This window comes from Echiichthys vipera (assembly GCF_963691815.1).
Source record: "Echiichthys vipera genome assembly, chromosome: 15".
Classification (NCBI taxonomy): Eukaryota; Metazoa; Chordata; class Actinopteri; order Perciformes; family Trachinidae; genus Echiichthys; species Echiichthys vipera.
This window is the reverse complement of record NC_139840.1, coordinates 1,082,498-1,096,830: the sequence shown is the minus strand read 5'-3', so window position 1 is coordinate 1,096,830 and position 14,333 is coordinate 1,082,498. Positions and strand designations below refer to the sequence as shown.

The 14,333-nt window shown below is 42.6% G+C and overlaps 1 protein-coding gene across 10 annotated transcripts in view; it reads left to right on the top strand.

The window, feature by feature from the left end:
• Positions 1-13,290, top strand: part of dlg1b (discs large MAGUK scaffold protein 1b) — a 79,168-nt gene extending 65,878 nt beyond the window's left edge. For 6 of the 10 annotated variants that reach the window (XM_083928155.1, XM_083928152.1, XM_083928154.1 and 3 more), the window contains 8 exons: positions 1,884-1,983; positions 4,839-4,880; positions 5,914-5,964; positions 8,646-8,747; positions 8,831-9,003; positions 10,110-10,219; positions 10,366-10,457; positions 11,416-13,290. In XM_083928155.1, coding sequence (XP_083784281.1) covers positions 1,884-1,983; positions 4,839-4,880; positions 5,914-5,964; positions 8,646-8,747; positions 8,831-9,003; positions 10,110-10,219; positions 10,366-10,457; positions 11,416-11,522 — 777 coding nt within the window. In that variant the 3' untranslated portion in view covers positions 11,523-13,290. Of the gene's footprint in view, positions 1-1,883; positions 1,984-2,356; positions 2,391-4,838; positions 4,881-5,913; positions 5,965-8,645; positions 8,748-8,830; positions 9,004-10,109; positions 10,220-10,365; positions 10,458-11,415 lie in introns of all 10 variants that reach the window. The other 4 variants (XM_083928147.1, XM_083928153.1, XM_083928148.1 and 1 more) reach the window with 2 other exon arrangements.
• The last annotated feature ends 1,043 nt before the right edge of the window (positions 13,291-14,333 follow it).

The window sequence follows — 14,333 nt, the reverse complement described above, 5'->3', positions numbered from 1 at the left end:
GCGTCTCACCCTCCCTCACCTGTCTCACTCATCTCACCCCTCTTTCCCCTCTCACCTGTCTAACCCCTCACCTCTCTCACCCCTCTCACCCCTCACGTGTCTCACCCGTCTCACCCCTCACCCGTCTCACCCCCTCTCACCCTCCTCACCCCTCACCTGTCACACCCCTCTCTTCCCTCACCTGTCTCCCCCCTCACGTGTCTCACCCTCCTCACCCGTCTCCCCCTCTCTTCCCTCACCTGTCTCCCCCCTCTCTTCCCTCACCTGTCTCACCCCTCTCACCTGTCTCACCCTCCTCCCCCCTCACCCGTCTCACCCCTCACCCGTCTCACCCCCTCTCACCCTCCTCACCCCTCACCTGTCACACCCCTCTCTTCCCTCACCTGTCTCACCCCTCACCTGTCACACCCCCCTCACCCGTCTCACCCCTCTCTTCCCTCACCCGTCTCCCCCCTTCATAACCCTAAAGTGCAGCATGTGATCTAACGATGTCGTCCTGCTGACGATTCTGCAGAAGTTTAAAGTGTTTGTTGTTTTATTATTATATTTATATTTTATTTTAAACGTATCTTTAGTAAAAGCAGTGAAGTGTCCCTCCTCTTGTATCCATCGTGTCTCTGCACGTTTGTGTCTCTGGCGTCTGCTGCTGCCTTCACTGTCCCTCTGTAAATCTCAGCCTCTGAAACACGTCAGGGTTCAGTCGATATGCCGACGATACGAGTGCGTTAGTGAGGGATTCCTGCTCCCACACATAAATATATTGAATTACAGTAAATAAATCTATTAAATTACAGTAAATAAATCTATTCAATTACTGTAAATACATATATTAAATTGCAGTAAATAAATATATTAAATTATAGTAAATAAATATATTAAATTACTGTAAATAAATATATTAAATTGCAGTAAATAAATATATTAAATTATAGTAAATAAATATATTAAATTACAGTAAATAAATATATTAAATTATAGTAAATAAATATATTAAATTACAGTAAATAAATATATTAAATTATAGTAAATAAATATATTAAATTACAGTAAATAAATATATTAAATTGCAGTAAATAAATATATTAAATTATAGTAAATAAATATATTAAATTACAGTAAATAAATATATTAAATTGCAGTAAATAAATATATTAAATTATTAAATTACAGTAAATAAATATATTAAATTGCAGTAAATAAATATATTAAATTATAGTAAATAAATATATTAAATTATAGTAAATAAATATATTAAATTATAGTAAATAAATATATTAAATTATAGTAAATAATTTATTAAATTACAGTAAATAAATATATTAAATTACAGTAAATAAATATATTAAATTACAGTAAATAAATATATTAAATTATAGTAAATAAATACACTGAATTATAGTAAATAAATATATTAAATTATAGTAAATAAATATATTAAATTACAGTAAATAAATACATTAAATTACGGTATGTGAGATTAAAAAAATAAAACTTGAAATAACCTCGAAAAATACCATAAATAAATGAGTTCCTGTCATTAAAACTCAACCTTTCCTGCAGATGTTTCAAAGTAAAAGTCTGTCATGAATGGGAGCAGATCAGAGAACATGCAGAACTCTTATTGAAATATAATAAAATATTTATTTAAGTTATTAATGTTAAAGCATTCGTCGTGTTTCTGAGGCTTCGTTTCTTCATTTCTTCATGTTTTATGATTTTCAGCTTTTATTTTGGTTTCCCCGTTAGCCGCAGACAAAAAGCTCCTCATTCTGTACCGACCGACATCAGACTCCTCCCCCTCTCCTCCTCTTTTTTTACTCCATCACCCTCCACCTCCTCTTCCTCCTCCTCCTCCTCCTCCTCCTCCTCCTCTTCCTCCTCAGCAGTCGCTCAATGACAAGCGTAAAAAGAACCTCTTTACCCGAAAGTTTCCGTTCTACAAGAGCAAAGAGGCGAGCGAGCAGGAGACGAGCGACGTCGACCGTAAGTATCCCGGCGCCACGTTGGGGTGAGAGACGATTGGTCGGGTCACAGGAAGAGAGGTCAGCTGGCGACGGCGGCGGCGGCGGTGGCGGTGGCGGCGGCGTGCTGCAAACGCACCGGTTTTCACGGCGACGGGGCCGGGCTCAGAAAACTCTGTTAAATTTAAAAAACGCTGCTCAGAGAAACGTCCTGAGACGTGTTTCAGGATATCTGGTCCTCCTCCTCCTCAGAGCCAAAATGGCCGCCCTGGAGCCAAAATGGCCGCCCTGCAGCCGTGCAGACCGGCGGCGCTCGCTCGGCGCTCTCTGTCTGTACCTCAGTAACCTGTTGTGTTGTTTTCTCCTGGTCGTGCGCTCGGCTCCGCTGACCTCAGGACAACAGCGACGACATGATTCCCAAAGGAAACAGTAAGTACACAAAACTCCCATCAGCCACCTGGGCTCCACCAGGACACGCCTTCAGCCAACGCCGACCTCACGGCGCCCGCCACACACGGCGTCCGCCACACACGGCGTCCGCCACACACGGGAGATAATCAACGTTAGGGACGTTTGAATCAGAAATATGAACGTTTCGACACGTTTGGACGACTGAACCTGACAAAATAAAACAGTAAATAAATATATTAAATTACAGTAAATAAATATATTAAATTATAGTAAATAAATATATTAAATTATAGTCAATAAATATATTAAATTACAGTAAATAAATACATTAAATTACAGTAAATAAATATATTAAATTACAGCAAATAAATATATTAAATTATAGTAAATAAATATATTAAATTACAGTAAATAAATATATTAAATTACAGTAAATAAATATATAAAATTATAGTAAATAAATATATTAAATTAAAGTAAATAAATATATTAAATTATAGTAAATAAATATATTAAATTATAGTAAATAAATATATTAAATTACAGTAAATAAATATATTAAATTACAGTAAATAAATATATAATAAATCACAGTAAATAAATATATAATAAATTACAGTAAATAAATATATTAAATTACAGTAAATAAATATATTAAATTATAGTAAATAAATATATTAAATTACAGTAAATAAATATATTAAATTATAGTAAATAAATATATTAAAATACAGTAAATAAATATATTAAATTGCAGTAAATAAATATATTAAATTACAGTAAATAAATATATTAAATTACAGTAAATAAATATATTAAATTATAGTAAATAAATATATTAAATTACAGTAAATAAATATATTAAATTATAGTAAATAAATATATTAAATTACAATAAATAAATATATTAAATTATAGTAAATAAATATATTAAATTATAGTAAATAAATATATTAAATTACAGTAAATAAATATATTAAATTATAGTAAATAAATATATTAAATTACAATAAATAAATATATTAAATCATAGTAAATAAATATATTAAATTACAGTAAATAAATATATTAAATTATAGTAAATAAATATATTAAATTACAATAAATAAATATATTAAATTATAGTAAATAAATATATTAAATTATAGTAAATAAATATATTAAATTACAATAAATAAATATATTAAATTATAGTAAATAAATATATTAAATTACAGTAAATAAATATATTAAATTACAATAAATAAATATATTAAATTATAGTAAATAAATATATTAAATTACAATAAATAAATATATTAAATTACAGTAAATAAATATATTAAATTACAATAAATAAATATATTAAATTATAGTAAATAAATATATTAAATTACAGTGAATAAATATATTAAATTACAGTAAATAAATATATTAAATTACAGTAAATAAATATATTAAATTACAGAAAATAAATATATTAAATTACAGTAAATAAATATATTAAATTACAGTAAATAACTTAAATTACAGTCAATAAATATATTAAATTACAGTCAATAAATATATTAAATTATAGTAAATAAATATATTAAATTACAGTGAATAAATATATTAAATTACAGTAAATAAATATATTAAATTACAGTAAATAAATCTATCAAATTACAGCAAATAAATACATTAAATTACAGTATGTTTGCATTTAATAACAATAATATACTGTAAAAAATTATCTGTAAAAAAGGTAAAACGAGCGACAGGAAAGTTTCCAGACAAATACCTTAAAAATAACTTTATAAAATAACAGTAAATTTAATATTATTTATAGGATTTTCACTTTAAAATGTGCTTTTTTTTTTTCTTTTTTTTTTTACAGATTATTAAATGTAATTCTGTGATACGGTTATTTACTGTAGTACTGTAGTGATGCCACATAACGTAAACGTTAAACTTTAAGACACGTTATGATTAATTAAACTGGTCAAACGCCATAAAAAATTACATTTATATCAATAAAACTCAACCTTTCCTGCAGATGTTTCAAAATAAAAGCCTGCCAGAAAGCCCGGAGCCGCATTAGGACAAATTGGGGGCTCGTCCGGGACCATCTCAAAACAGGAAACAGGAAACACAGTTGGTCATTGCACGGACAAGAGGAGGTTTCCGATCCCGCCTCCATGTTTATAAATCTGGGCGGCTGAGAGGTCCCATGTGTGACGGCGTTCGTCCAATCGGGTGCAGCCGTCTCGGGTGCAGTCCGGTCACTCAACGGAAACAAAAGCCCTGAAGAGTCTGAACACGGGAACGTTTCTAAAGAAAAGACCAAATATTCCAAATATGACGGTGTTTGGACGTGTAAGAGCTGCGGCAGCGGTTCTGATGTGTTCTGTGGTTGTTCTGCTGTGTTGTCCCGGCTCTGGGTGCAAAGCATCATGGGTATGTGCTGACGCTGACCCGTGTGTCCTGTGTTTGCTGTGTTTGCAGAACACGTCACCTCCAACGCCAGCGATAGTGAGAGTAGCTACCGTAAGTGTGACGCCGCAGACACTAACAGTCTAACCGCTAACGCTAACCGCTAACGCCCTCAGTGACGGCGCTAACCAGCTCGATAACAGCATGACCTCACACACACACGTGCACACACACACACACATATACACGCACACACACACACCGGACACACACACACACATATACACACATGCTCACACGCACACACACGCACACACACGCACACACACACACCCTGCTAAACGTCCCTCAGTGACGGCGCTAACCAGCACGATAACAGCATGACCTCACACGCACACACACACACACACACACCGCTAAACGTCCCTGAGCGCTGCCTGACAGGATGAACGTCGGTCCAGGCTTTTTATCAAAGCTCCTGACTGCTGCATGAAGCGTGCGTGCGTGCGTGCACGCTCCTGGTTCCTGCTCCGTGTGTGAACACAGACGTGTGTTCTCCTGGTTCCTGCTCCGTGTGTGAACACAGACGTGTGTTCTCCTGGTTCCTGCTCCGTGTGTGAACACAGACGTGTGTTCTCCTGGTTCCTGCTCCGTGTGTGAACACAGACGTGTGGTCTCCTGGTTCCTGCTCCGTGTGTGAACACAGACGTGTGTTCTCCTGGTTCCTGCTCCGTGTGTGAACACAGACGTGTGTTCTCCTGGTTCCTGCTCCGTGTGTGAACACAGACGTGTGTTCTCCTGGTTCAGGGCGTCGCTCACATTCAAAAGTTCCTCCAGTAAAGTTTGACCCCAACAAAGATGGAGGCGATGGAGGAGAGAAGCGCCCTGAGTCAAAATGGCGGCAGCGTTGTAGACGGCGGTGGTCTGTAGTTTGTATCAGGGATGAAAAGCACGAGAGCTCAGACGACCGTTAAACTCTTCTTCTCTCTCTGTGTGTGTGTGTGTGTGTGTGTGTGTGTGTGTGTGTGTGTGTGTGTGTGTGTGTGTGTGTGTGTGTGTGTGTGTGTGTGTGTGTGTGTGTGTGTGTGTGTGTGTGTGTGTGTGTGTGTGTGTGTGTGTGTGTGTGTGTGTGTGTGTTTGTTTGCAGGTGGACAGGAGGAGTTTGTTCTGTCGTACGAACCCGTCAGTCAGCAGGAAGGTGAGAAACCTTTAAACCTTTAAAAAAAGTGACGGTTAAGTTTAGTCACTAAAGGAGACGGTTAAGTTTAGTCACTAAAGGAGACGGTTAAGTTTAGACACTAAAGGAGACGGTTAAGTTTAGTCTCTAAAGGAGACGGTTAAGTTTAGTCACTAAAGGAGACGGTTAAGTTTAGACACTAAAGGAGACGGTTAAGTTTAGACTCTAAAGGAGACGGTTAAGTTTAGACACTAAAGGAGACGGTTAAGTTTAGACACTAAAGGAGACGGTTAAGTTTAGTCTCTAAAGGAGACGGTTAAGTTTAGACACTAAAGGAGACGGTTAAGTTTAGACTCTAAAGGAGACGGTTAAGTTTAGTCTCTAAAGGAGACGGTTAAGTTTAGTCTCTAAAGGAGACGGTTAAGTTTAGTCTCTAAAGGAGACGGTTAAGTTTAGTCTCTAAAGGAGACGGTTAAGTTTAGTCACTAAAGGTGACGGTTAAGTTTAGACACTAAAGGAGACGGTTAAGTTTAGTCTCTAAAGGAGACGGTTAAGTTTAGTCTCTAAAGGAGACGGTTAAGTTTAGTCACTAAAGGTGACGGTTAAGTTTAGACACTAAAGGAGACGGTTAAGTTTAGTCACTAAAGGTGACGGTTAAGTTTAGACACTAAAGGAGACGGTTAAGTTTAGACACTAAAGGAGACGGTTAAGTTTAGTCTCTAAAGGAGACGGTTAAGTTTAGTCACTAAAGGAGACGGTTAAGTTTAGTCTCTAAAGGAGACGGTTAAGTTTAGACACTAAAGGAGACGGTTAAGTTTAGTCACTAAAGGAGACGGTTAAGTTTAGACACTAAAGGAGACGGTTAAGTTTAGTCACTAAAGGAGACGGTTAAGTTTAGTCACTAAAGGAGACGGTTAAGTTTAGTCTCTAAAGGAGACGGTTAAGTTTAGTCACTAAAGGAGACGGTTAAGTGTAGACACTAAAGGAGACGGTTAAGTGTAGACACTAAAGGAGACGGTTAAGTTTAGTCACTAAAGGAGACGGTTAAGTTTAGTCTCTAAAGGAGACGGTTAAGTTTAGTCACTAAAGGAGACGGTTAAGTTTAGTCTCTAAAGGAGACGGTTAAGTTTAGTCACTAAAGGAGACGGTTAAGTTTAGTCTCTAAAGGAGACGGTTGAGTTTAGACACTAAAGGAGACGGTTAAGTGTAGACACTAAAGGAGACGGTTAAGTGTAGACACTAAAGGAGACGGTTAAGTTTAGTCTCTAAAGGAGACGGTTAAGTTTAGTCACTAAAGGAGACGGTTAAGTTTAGTCTCTAAAGGAGGCGGTTAAGTTTAGTCACTAAAGGAGACGGTTAAGTTTAGTCTCTAAAGGAGACGGTTGAGTTTAGACGACTAAAGGAGACGGTTAAGTTTAGTCTCTAAAGGAGACGGTTGAGTTTAGACGACTAAAGGAGACGGTTAAGTTTAGTCTCTAAAGGAGACGGTTGAGTTTAGACGACTAAAGGAGACGGTTGAGTTTAGACGACTAAAGGAGACGGTTAAGTTTAGTCTCTAAAGGAGACGGTTGAGTTTAGACGACTAAAGGAGACGGTTAAGTTTAGTCACTAAAGGAGACGGTTAAGTTTAGACGACTAAAGGTGACGGTTAAGTTTAGACGACTAAAGGAGACGGTTAAGTTTAGACACTAAAGGAGACGGTTAAGTTTAGTCTCTAAAGGAGACGGTTAAGTTTAGTCTCTAAAGGAGACGGTTAAGTTTAGACGACTAAAGGAGACGGTTAAGTTTAGTCACTAAAGGAGACGGTTAAGTTTAGACACTAAAGGAGACGGTTAAGTTTAGACACTAAAGGAGACGGTTAAGTTTAGTCTCTAAAGGAGACGGTTAAGTTTAGACACTAAAGGAGACGGTTAAGTTTAGTCTCTAAAGGAGACGGTTAAGTTTAGTCACTAAAGGTGACGGTTAAGTTTAGACACTAAAGGAGACGGTTAAGTTTAGTCTCTAAAGGAGACGGTTAAGTTTAGACACTAAAGGACACGGTTAAGTTTAGTCACTAAAGGAGACGGTTAAGTTTAGACACTAAAGGAGAAGGTTAAGTTTAGTCACTAAAGGAGACGGTTAAGTTTAGTCACTAAAGGAGACGGTTAAGTTTAGACACTAAAGGAGACGGTTAAGTTTAGTCTCTAAAGGTGACGGTTAAGTTTAGATGACTAAAGGTGACGGTTAAGTTTAGTCACTAAAGGAGACAGTTAAGTTTAGTCTCTAAAGGAGACGGTTAAGTTTAGTCTCTAAAGGAGACGGTTAAGTTTAGTCTCTAAAGGAGACGGTTAAGTTTAGACACTAAAGGAGACGGTTAAGTTTAGTCTCTAAAGGAGACAGTTAAGTTTAGTCTCTAAAGGAGACGGTTAAGTTTAGACACTAAAGGAGACGGTTAAGTTTAGTCACTAAAGGAGACGGTTAAGTTTAGTCTCTAAAGGAGACGGTTAAGTTTAGTCTCTAAAGGAGACGGTTAAGTTTAGACCACTAAAGGTGACGGTTAAGTTTAGTCACTAAAGGTGACGGTTAAGTTTAGACCACTAAAGGTGACGTTCCTCTTGAATAAGTGTTTGCGTCTGAATCGCTGTCTTTGCTTCCTGTCTGAGTGTCGACATCACTTCCTGTCTGAGTGATGACATCACTTCCTGTCCCCGCCCCCCTCACAGTGAACTACACCCGCCCCGTCATCATCCTCGGCCCCATGAAGGACCGGATCAACGACGACCTGATCTCCGAGTTCCCCGACAAATTTGGATCCTGCGTCCCTCGTGAGTCCCGCGGATAAACGGCGTCCAGACGCAGACGTGCCTCTCAGCGCCCGTGTAACACGCCGTGTCTCTCTCCCGCTCAGATACGACCCGGCCGAAGCGAGACTACGAGGTGGACGGACGAGACTATCACTTCGTGGTGTCCAGGGAGCAGATGGAGAAGGACATCCAGGACCACCGCTTCATCGAGGCGGGGCAGTACAACAACCACCTGTACGGGACCAGCGTGCAGTCGGTGCGCGAGGTCGCCGAGAAGGTACCGCCCCTGATCTCTGACCGTGTCGTCGTCACCGTGTCGTTGTTGTCACCGTGTCATTGTCACCGTGTCGTTGTCACCGTGTCGTCGTCATCGTGTCGTTGTTGTCACCGTGTCATTGTCATCGTGTCGTTGTTGTCACCGTGTTGTTGTCACCGTGTCGTCGTCACCGTGTCGTCGTCACCGTGTCTTTGTTGTCACCGCGTTGTGGTTGTCACCGTGTCGTTGTTGTCACGTGTCGTTGTTGTCACCGTGTCGTTGTTGTCACCGTGTCGTTGTCACCGTGTCGTCGTCACCGTGTCGTTGTCACCGTGTCGTTGTCACCGTGTCGTCGTCACCGTGTCGTTGTTGTCACCGTGTCGTTGTTGTCACCGTGTCGTCGTCACCGTGTCGTTGTTTTCACCGTGTCGTTGTTGTCACCGTGTCGTTGTCACCGTGTCGTTGTCACCGTGTCGTCGTCACCGTGTCGTTGTTGTCACCGTGTCGTTGTCACCGTGTCGTTGTCACCGTGTCGTCGTCACCGTGTCGTTGTTGTCACTGTGTCGTCGTCACCGTGTCGTTGTTTTCACCGTGTCGTTTTCACCGTGTCGTTGTCACCGTGTCGTCGTCATCGTGTCGTTGTCACCGTGTCGTTGTCACCGTGTCGTCGTCACCGTGTCGTTGTTGTCACCGTGTCGTTGTTGTCACCGTGTCGTTGTTGTCACCGTGTCGTTGTTTTCACCGTGTCGTTGTCACCGTGTCGTTGTCACCGTGTCGTTGTCACCGTGTCGTTGTCACCGTGTCGTTGTTGTCACCGTGTCGTTGTTGTCACCGTGTCGTTGTTGTCACCGTGTCGTTGTCACCGTGTCGTCGTCACCGTGTCGTCGTCACCGTGTCGTTGTTGTCACCGTGTCGTTGTTGTCACCGTGTCGTTGTTGTCACCGTGTCGTTGTCACCGTGTCGTTTTCACCGTGTCGTTGTTTTCACCGTGTCGTTTTCACCGTGTCGTTGTTGTCACCGTGTCGTTGTCACCGTGTTGTTGTCACCGTGGCGTTTTCACCGTGTCGTTGTTTTCACCGTGTCGTTGTTGTCACCGTGCCGTTTTCACCGTGTCGTTGTCGTTTCAGGGTAAACACTGCATCCTGGACGTGTCGGGGAACGCCATCAAGAGGCTCCAGCTGGCGCAGCTTCATCCCATCGCCATCTTCATCAAACCCAAAACCGTGGAGAACATCATGTGAGTGAAACACGCCGCATCACACACGTCCTGTGTCACTGTCGCACCGTGTCACTGTCGCACCGTGTCACTGTCGCAGCGTGTCACTGTCGCAGCGTGTCACTGTCGCAGCGTGTAACGGCCCCGTGGCGTCTTTGACCCTGCAGGGAGATGAACAAGCGTCTGACGGAGGAGCAGGGCAGGAAAACCTTCGACCGAGCCACAAAGCTGGAGCAGGAGTTCACCGAGCACTTCACAGGTGAGGCGCCGCACAGGTGACAGCGCCGCTGACAGCTACTGTAGGCTGGTTGCCAGGGTTGTCTGTTGTTGGGTGCAGCTACTGTAGGCTGGTTGCCAGGGTTGTCTGTTGTTGGGTGCAGCTACTGTAGGCTGGTTGCCAGGGTTATCTGTTGTTGGGTGCAGCTACTGTAGGCTGGCACTGGGTGAAATGGAGTTAGCCAATGGTGCAGCTGCTTGGGAGCCTCAGTGAAGGGGGCGTTCTTTGTCCCAGCAGCTGAGTGAGCGGAGACGGGCAACAACCAGAGTCACTATAGGCCGAGCATTCACTCCATGGACTGAGAGAAAGGAGAGGAACGCCATTCAAACGCACGCCCACATGGCTACGCTGCTCCTGGATGCTAACATCACTTTCATCTGCACTTAGTTGGAACGGCTAACGCTAACGGCTAACGCTAACTGTCAGTCAAACTCCTCTAATCCTTGTTTTGATGCTGTGGTTTTCTGGAGGGGACGGGTTCAAACAGGCTCAAACAGACTCCGGTCTCCTGGAGCTACTGGGCCGGGTCTGACCAACCTGGCAACCCCACTGCTGGACTTCTTTTTTGTTGTTGAGACGACGATCTGGAGACTCTAGATGGAGCTGTTCTGATCGTTCTGCAGATTCAAACTTTAAGTTCAGACGACAAAAGGCGATGGAAGCAACCTACATCAGATCCGTGCACCGTAGCTAAGTTACAGCTAGCGGGCTAATGTTAGCTTGTTGCTGGCTAACATCAGAGAAAGCTAAGCTAACTGTGTCTCAGCTGCATGAATCTGCCGTCGATTGCTTCGTGGCGTTGGCTAACAGCTTTATTTAACTCTGTTTACTTTAACACACTTTAATCACTGTTGTTTTGTTCAGTACGAGCGACAGGAAGCTGTTTTAAGAACGTTAGAGCCCTGTACGACCTCTAACTCTGACTTCCTGTTGGTTTCAGCCATCGTTCAGGGCGACACGCTGGAGGAGATCTACGACCAGGTGAAGCAGATCATCGAGGAGCAGTCGGGTCCGTTCATCTGGGTCCAGTCCAAGGAGAAGTTATGAGGACCAGGACTCCGCGCGCCGCCGCTCCTCCTCTCTTTAGATTCACTCTGTTTTATTTTGAAAAGCCGACCTGCAGACGGACGCCAGCCCTCCTCACGCCCCTCCCCCTCCCCCCAGAGCGACACGCCTGCCGACCAGAGCGTGGTTTTATTTTTGGACTCTTTGGCCTGAACTCGGCCGTTGGTTCCTGAGCAGCAGAGTGAAGCACACAGGAAGTGGGACGACGACGTCGCACTCGACACGGTACAGCTCCTTAATGTTTAAGGGAGGAGAAGAAGACGACGACGCCGCCGCGGTCACGAGAGTGGCGAGAAGAAACGTACGAAGAAGATTTTACCTTAGTTTTTTAGTTTGTGGGTTTTTTGTCTTGTGAGACGGACGGACGGACGGACGGATGGACGGACGGACGGACGGACGAGTCTCCGTCTGTCGAGACACAAAAAGCAGAACTTTGCACGTTTGAGCTTTAACAGCATGTCGTTTAATGACCCGTTTATTTCCCATCAGCCCCTCCGGCGTCTGACGTCACAGCTTTTCTGCGTCTGTCTTTCTCCGGTCGCCTCGCGCTCACTTACGTTCTGCTGCTGCCAGGGGGCGCCGCGGGGTTCCTGCTCCGCTGCCAGGGGGCGCCGCAGGGTTCCTGCTCCGCTGCCAGGGGGCGCCGCAGGGTTCCTGCTCCGCTGTCAGGGGGCGCCGCGGGGTTCCTGCTCCGCTGTCAGGGGGCGCCGCGGGGTTCCTGGGGGGGGCGCCGTGCCGCCTCAACTTTGCACAAACTCATTTAAAACCCGACATTCTGCGTGTTTAGGCGTTTAGTTTGAGGACAGGAAACGTCTCATTAAAACGTATTAATAAATAATAAATCAATAAAACTAATAAATAATAAAACAGATAAAAAATTTCCTGTAATTCAGAAAAAACGACTTCATATAAAAAACTCTTTAATTTTAATCCAAAAATCACATTTTTTGCACATTAAATTATATTTTTTTCTGAATTTTAGAATAAAATAAAATATTTCTGATATTTTTCTTAATAATTCAAAGAAAAGTTCTTTATTTTTATCTCAATAAAATTCATAAATGTCAACAAAATTTACATAAAACAAACATTTAATCAGAAGAAACTTACGTTAAAGACGAGACGAAGCTTTTCTGGGACGTCATTTCTCTAAGTCATAAATAAAAATATTAAAAACATGAGTTCTTTGTTTCATAAAAAGCGTTTCGTCATAAATCCGTTTATGTTCGTGTGACAGGAAGTCCGCCGACGTGTGACAGGAAGTCCGTCCACGTGTGACAGGAAGTCCGTCGACGTTTCACAGCAAACGCTCGTTTAAAGAAACCGGATGTTTTTCATTCTTGTGCGTTCCGGCTCGTGTTGCTCGGAGCGGCGCCCTCTCGTGACGTGAGTTCGAACCCCGTCGGCGTCGTCAGCGTCTGACCACGGAAACGATGTCGAAACGCGACGTGATCGGAGCCCCTCCCCCCTCCCCCCCCCCCTTTGCGCCCGCTGCAGGAGCGTCCCGAACACACGAACACGTTATTCTTGTACACTGAGATTAGAGCGGTATCGAACCGTCGGTGAACTGCCTATTTTGTTATAACAGACGTCTATATTGAAGTTCAGCACTCGCCCACGGGCTCGCTCCTCGCTTTGTTAATCATGTTTGAATAGAGATCAGAGATGTTTGAGTCTATGTTTGGTTTCTTTGATCACTTCCTCTTCTGTCTTTTCTTTTTCTTTTTTAAGCATAAAAATAAAAACTTAACAAGAACGCAGCGGTGGTGCAGTGTGTTTGTGTGGGGCATCGCCTCGACCCGTGGTGAGGACGTCCTCTTGAGCTTCACGTTGTTTAAGTCGACACTAATGAACTCAAACGTCTCGGCTGTTTCCTGAAACACCAGAGGAAGAAGGACGTCCGCACACGAGAGCGCTGGAGTTCATTCATTCATCTTCAGCCTCTTGTCCCTGTCGGGGTCGTGGGGGGCTGGAGCCGATCCCAGCTGACATAGGGCGTGAGGCGGGGTCCACCCTGGACAGGACGCCAGTCTATCACAGGACACATAGAGACGAACAGAGACAGACAACCATTCACACCTACGGGTGATTTAGAGTCATCAATGAACCCAACACCTGCACGTCTTTGGACTGTGGGAGGAAACCGGAGAACCCGGAGGAAACCCACGCAGACACGGGGACAACATGCAAACTCCACACAGAAGGGGCCCAGACGGGATTCAAACCCACGCACACACGGGGAGAACATGCAGGCGCTGGAGTTCCCATCAGAACGAGAGTCTGCGGTCGGTTTCCTGTTTATGCAGCAACACAGATGCAAAGATGGCTGATGACTCTGAGCTGCTTCTGTTTAACAGGGGGACTCTAAGAAACAGGACGAGCCCCCAAGTGGATAGTCCTGATCTGATTTACCACATGAATCGTCAATACTGCCGCACCAAGAGATGGGGTCAATATGTTACTATGACAATTATGTGATCTACCAGTAAGAGGTCTGCACATTACATTACTGCATTTCATGAGTCCTCAATACTGCCGCACCATGAGATCGAGTCAATATGTTACTCTGACGAGCCCCCAATTATGTGATCTACCAGTTGGAGGTCTGCACTTGGTGTTACATGAACATAGACTGCATCTTTATTGGGACTCTGAAGACTCTCCCAAATAAAGCTGAGGCCTAAAGTCAGCGGGTAAATAAAAGACAGCACCCAGATCTGATCGTTTGTTGTGCGTCGTGTGAGTTCTGTTAACCAAACACCAAAGGCCCACCACAGTGATGGTAACTGATGA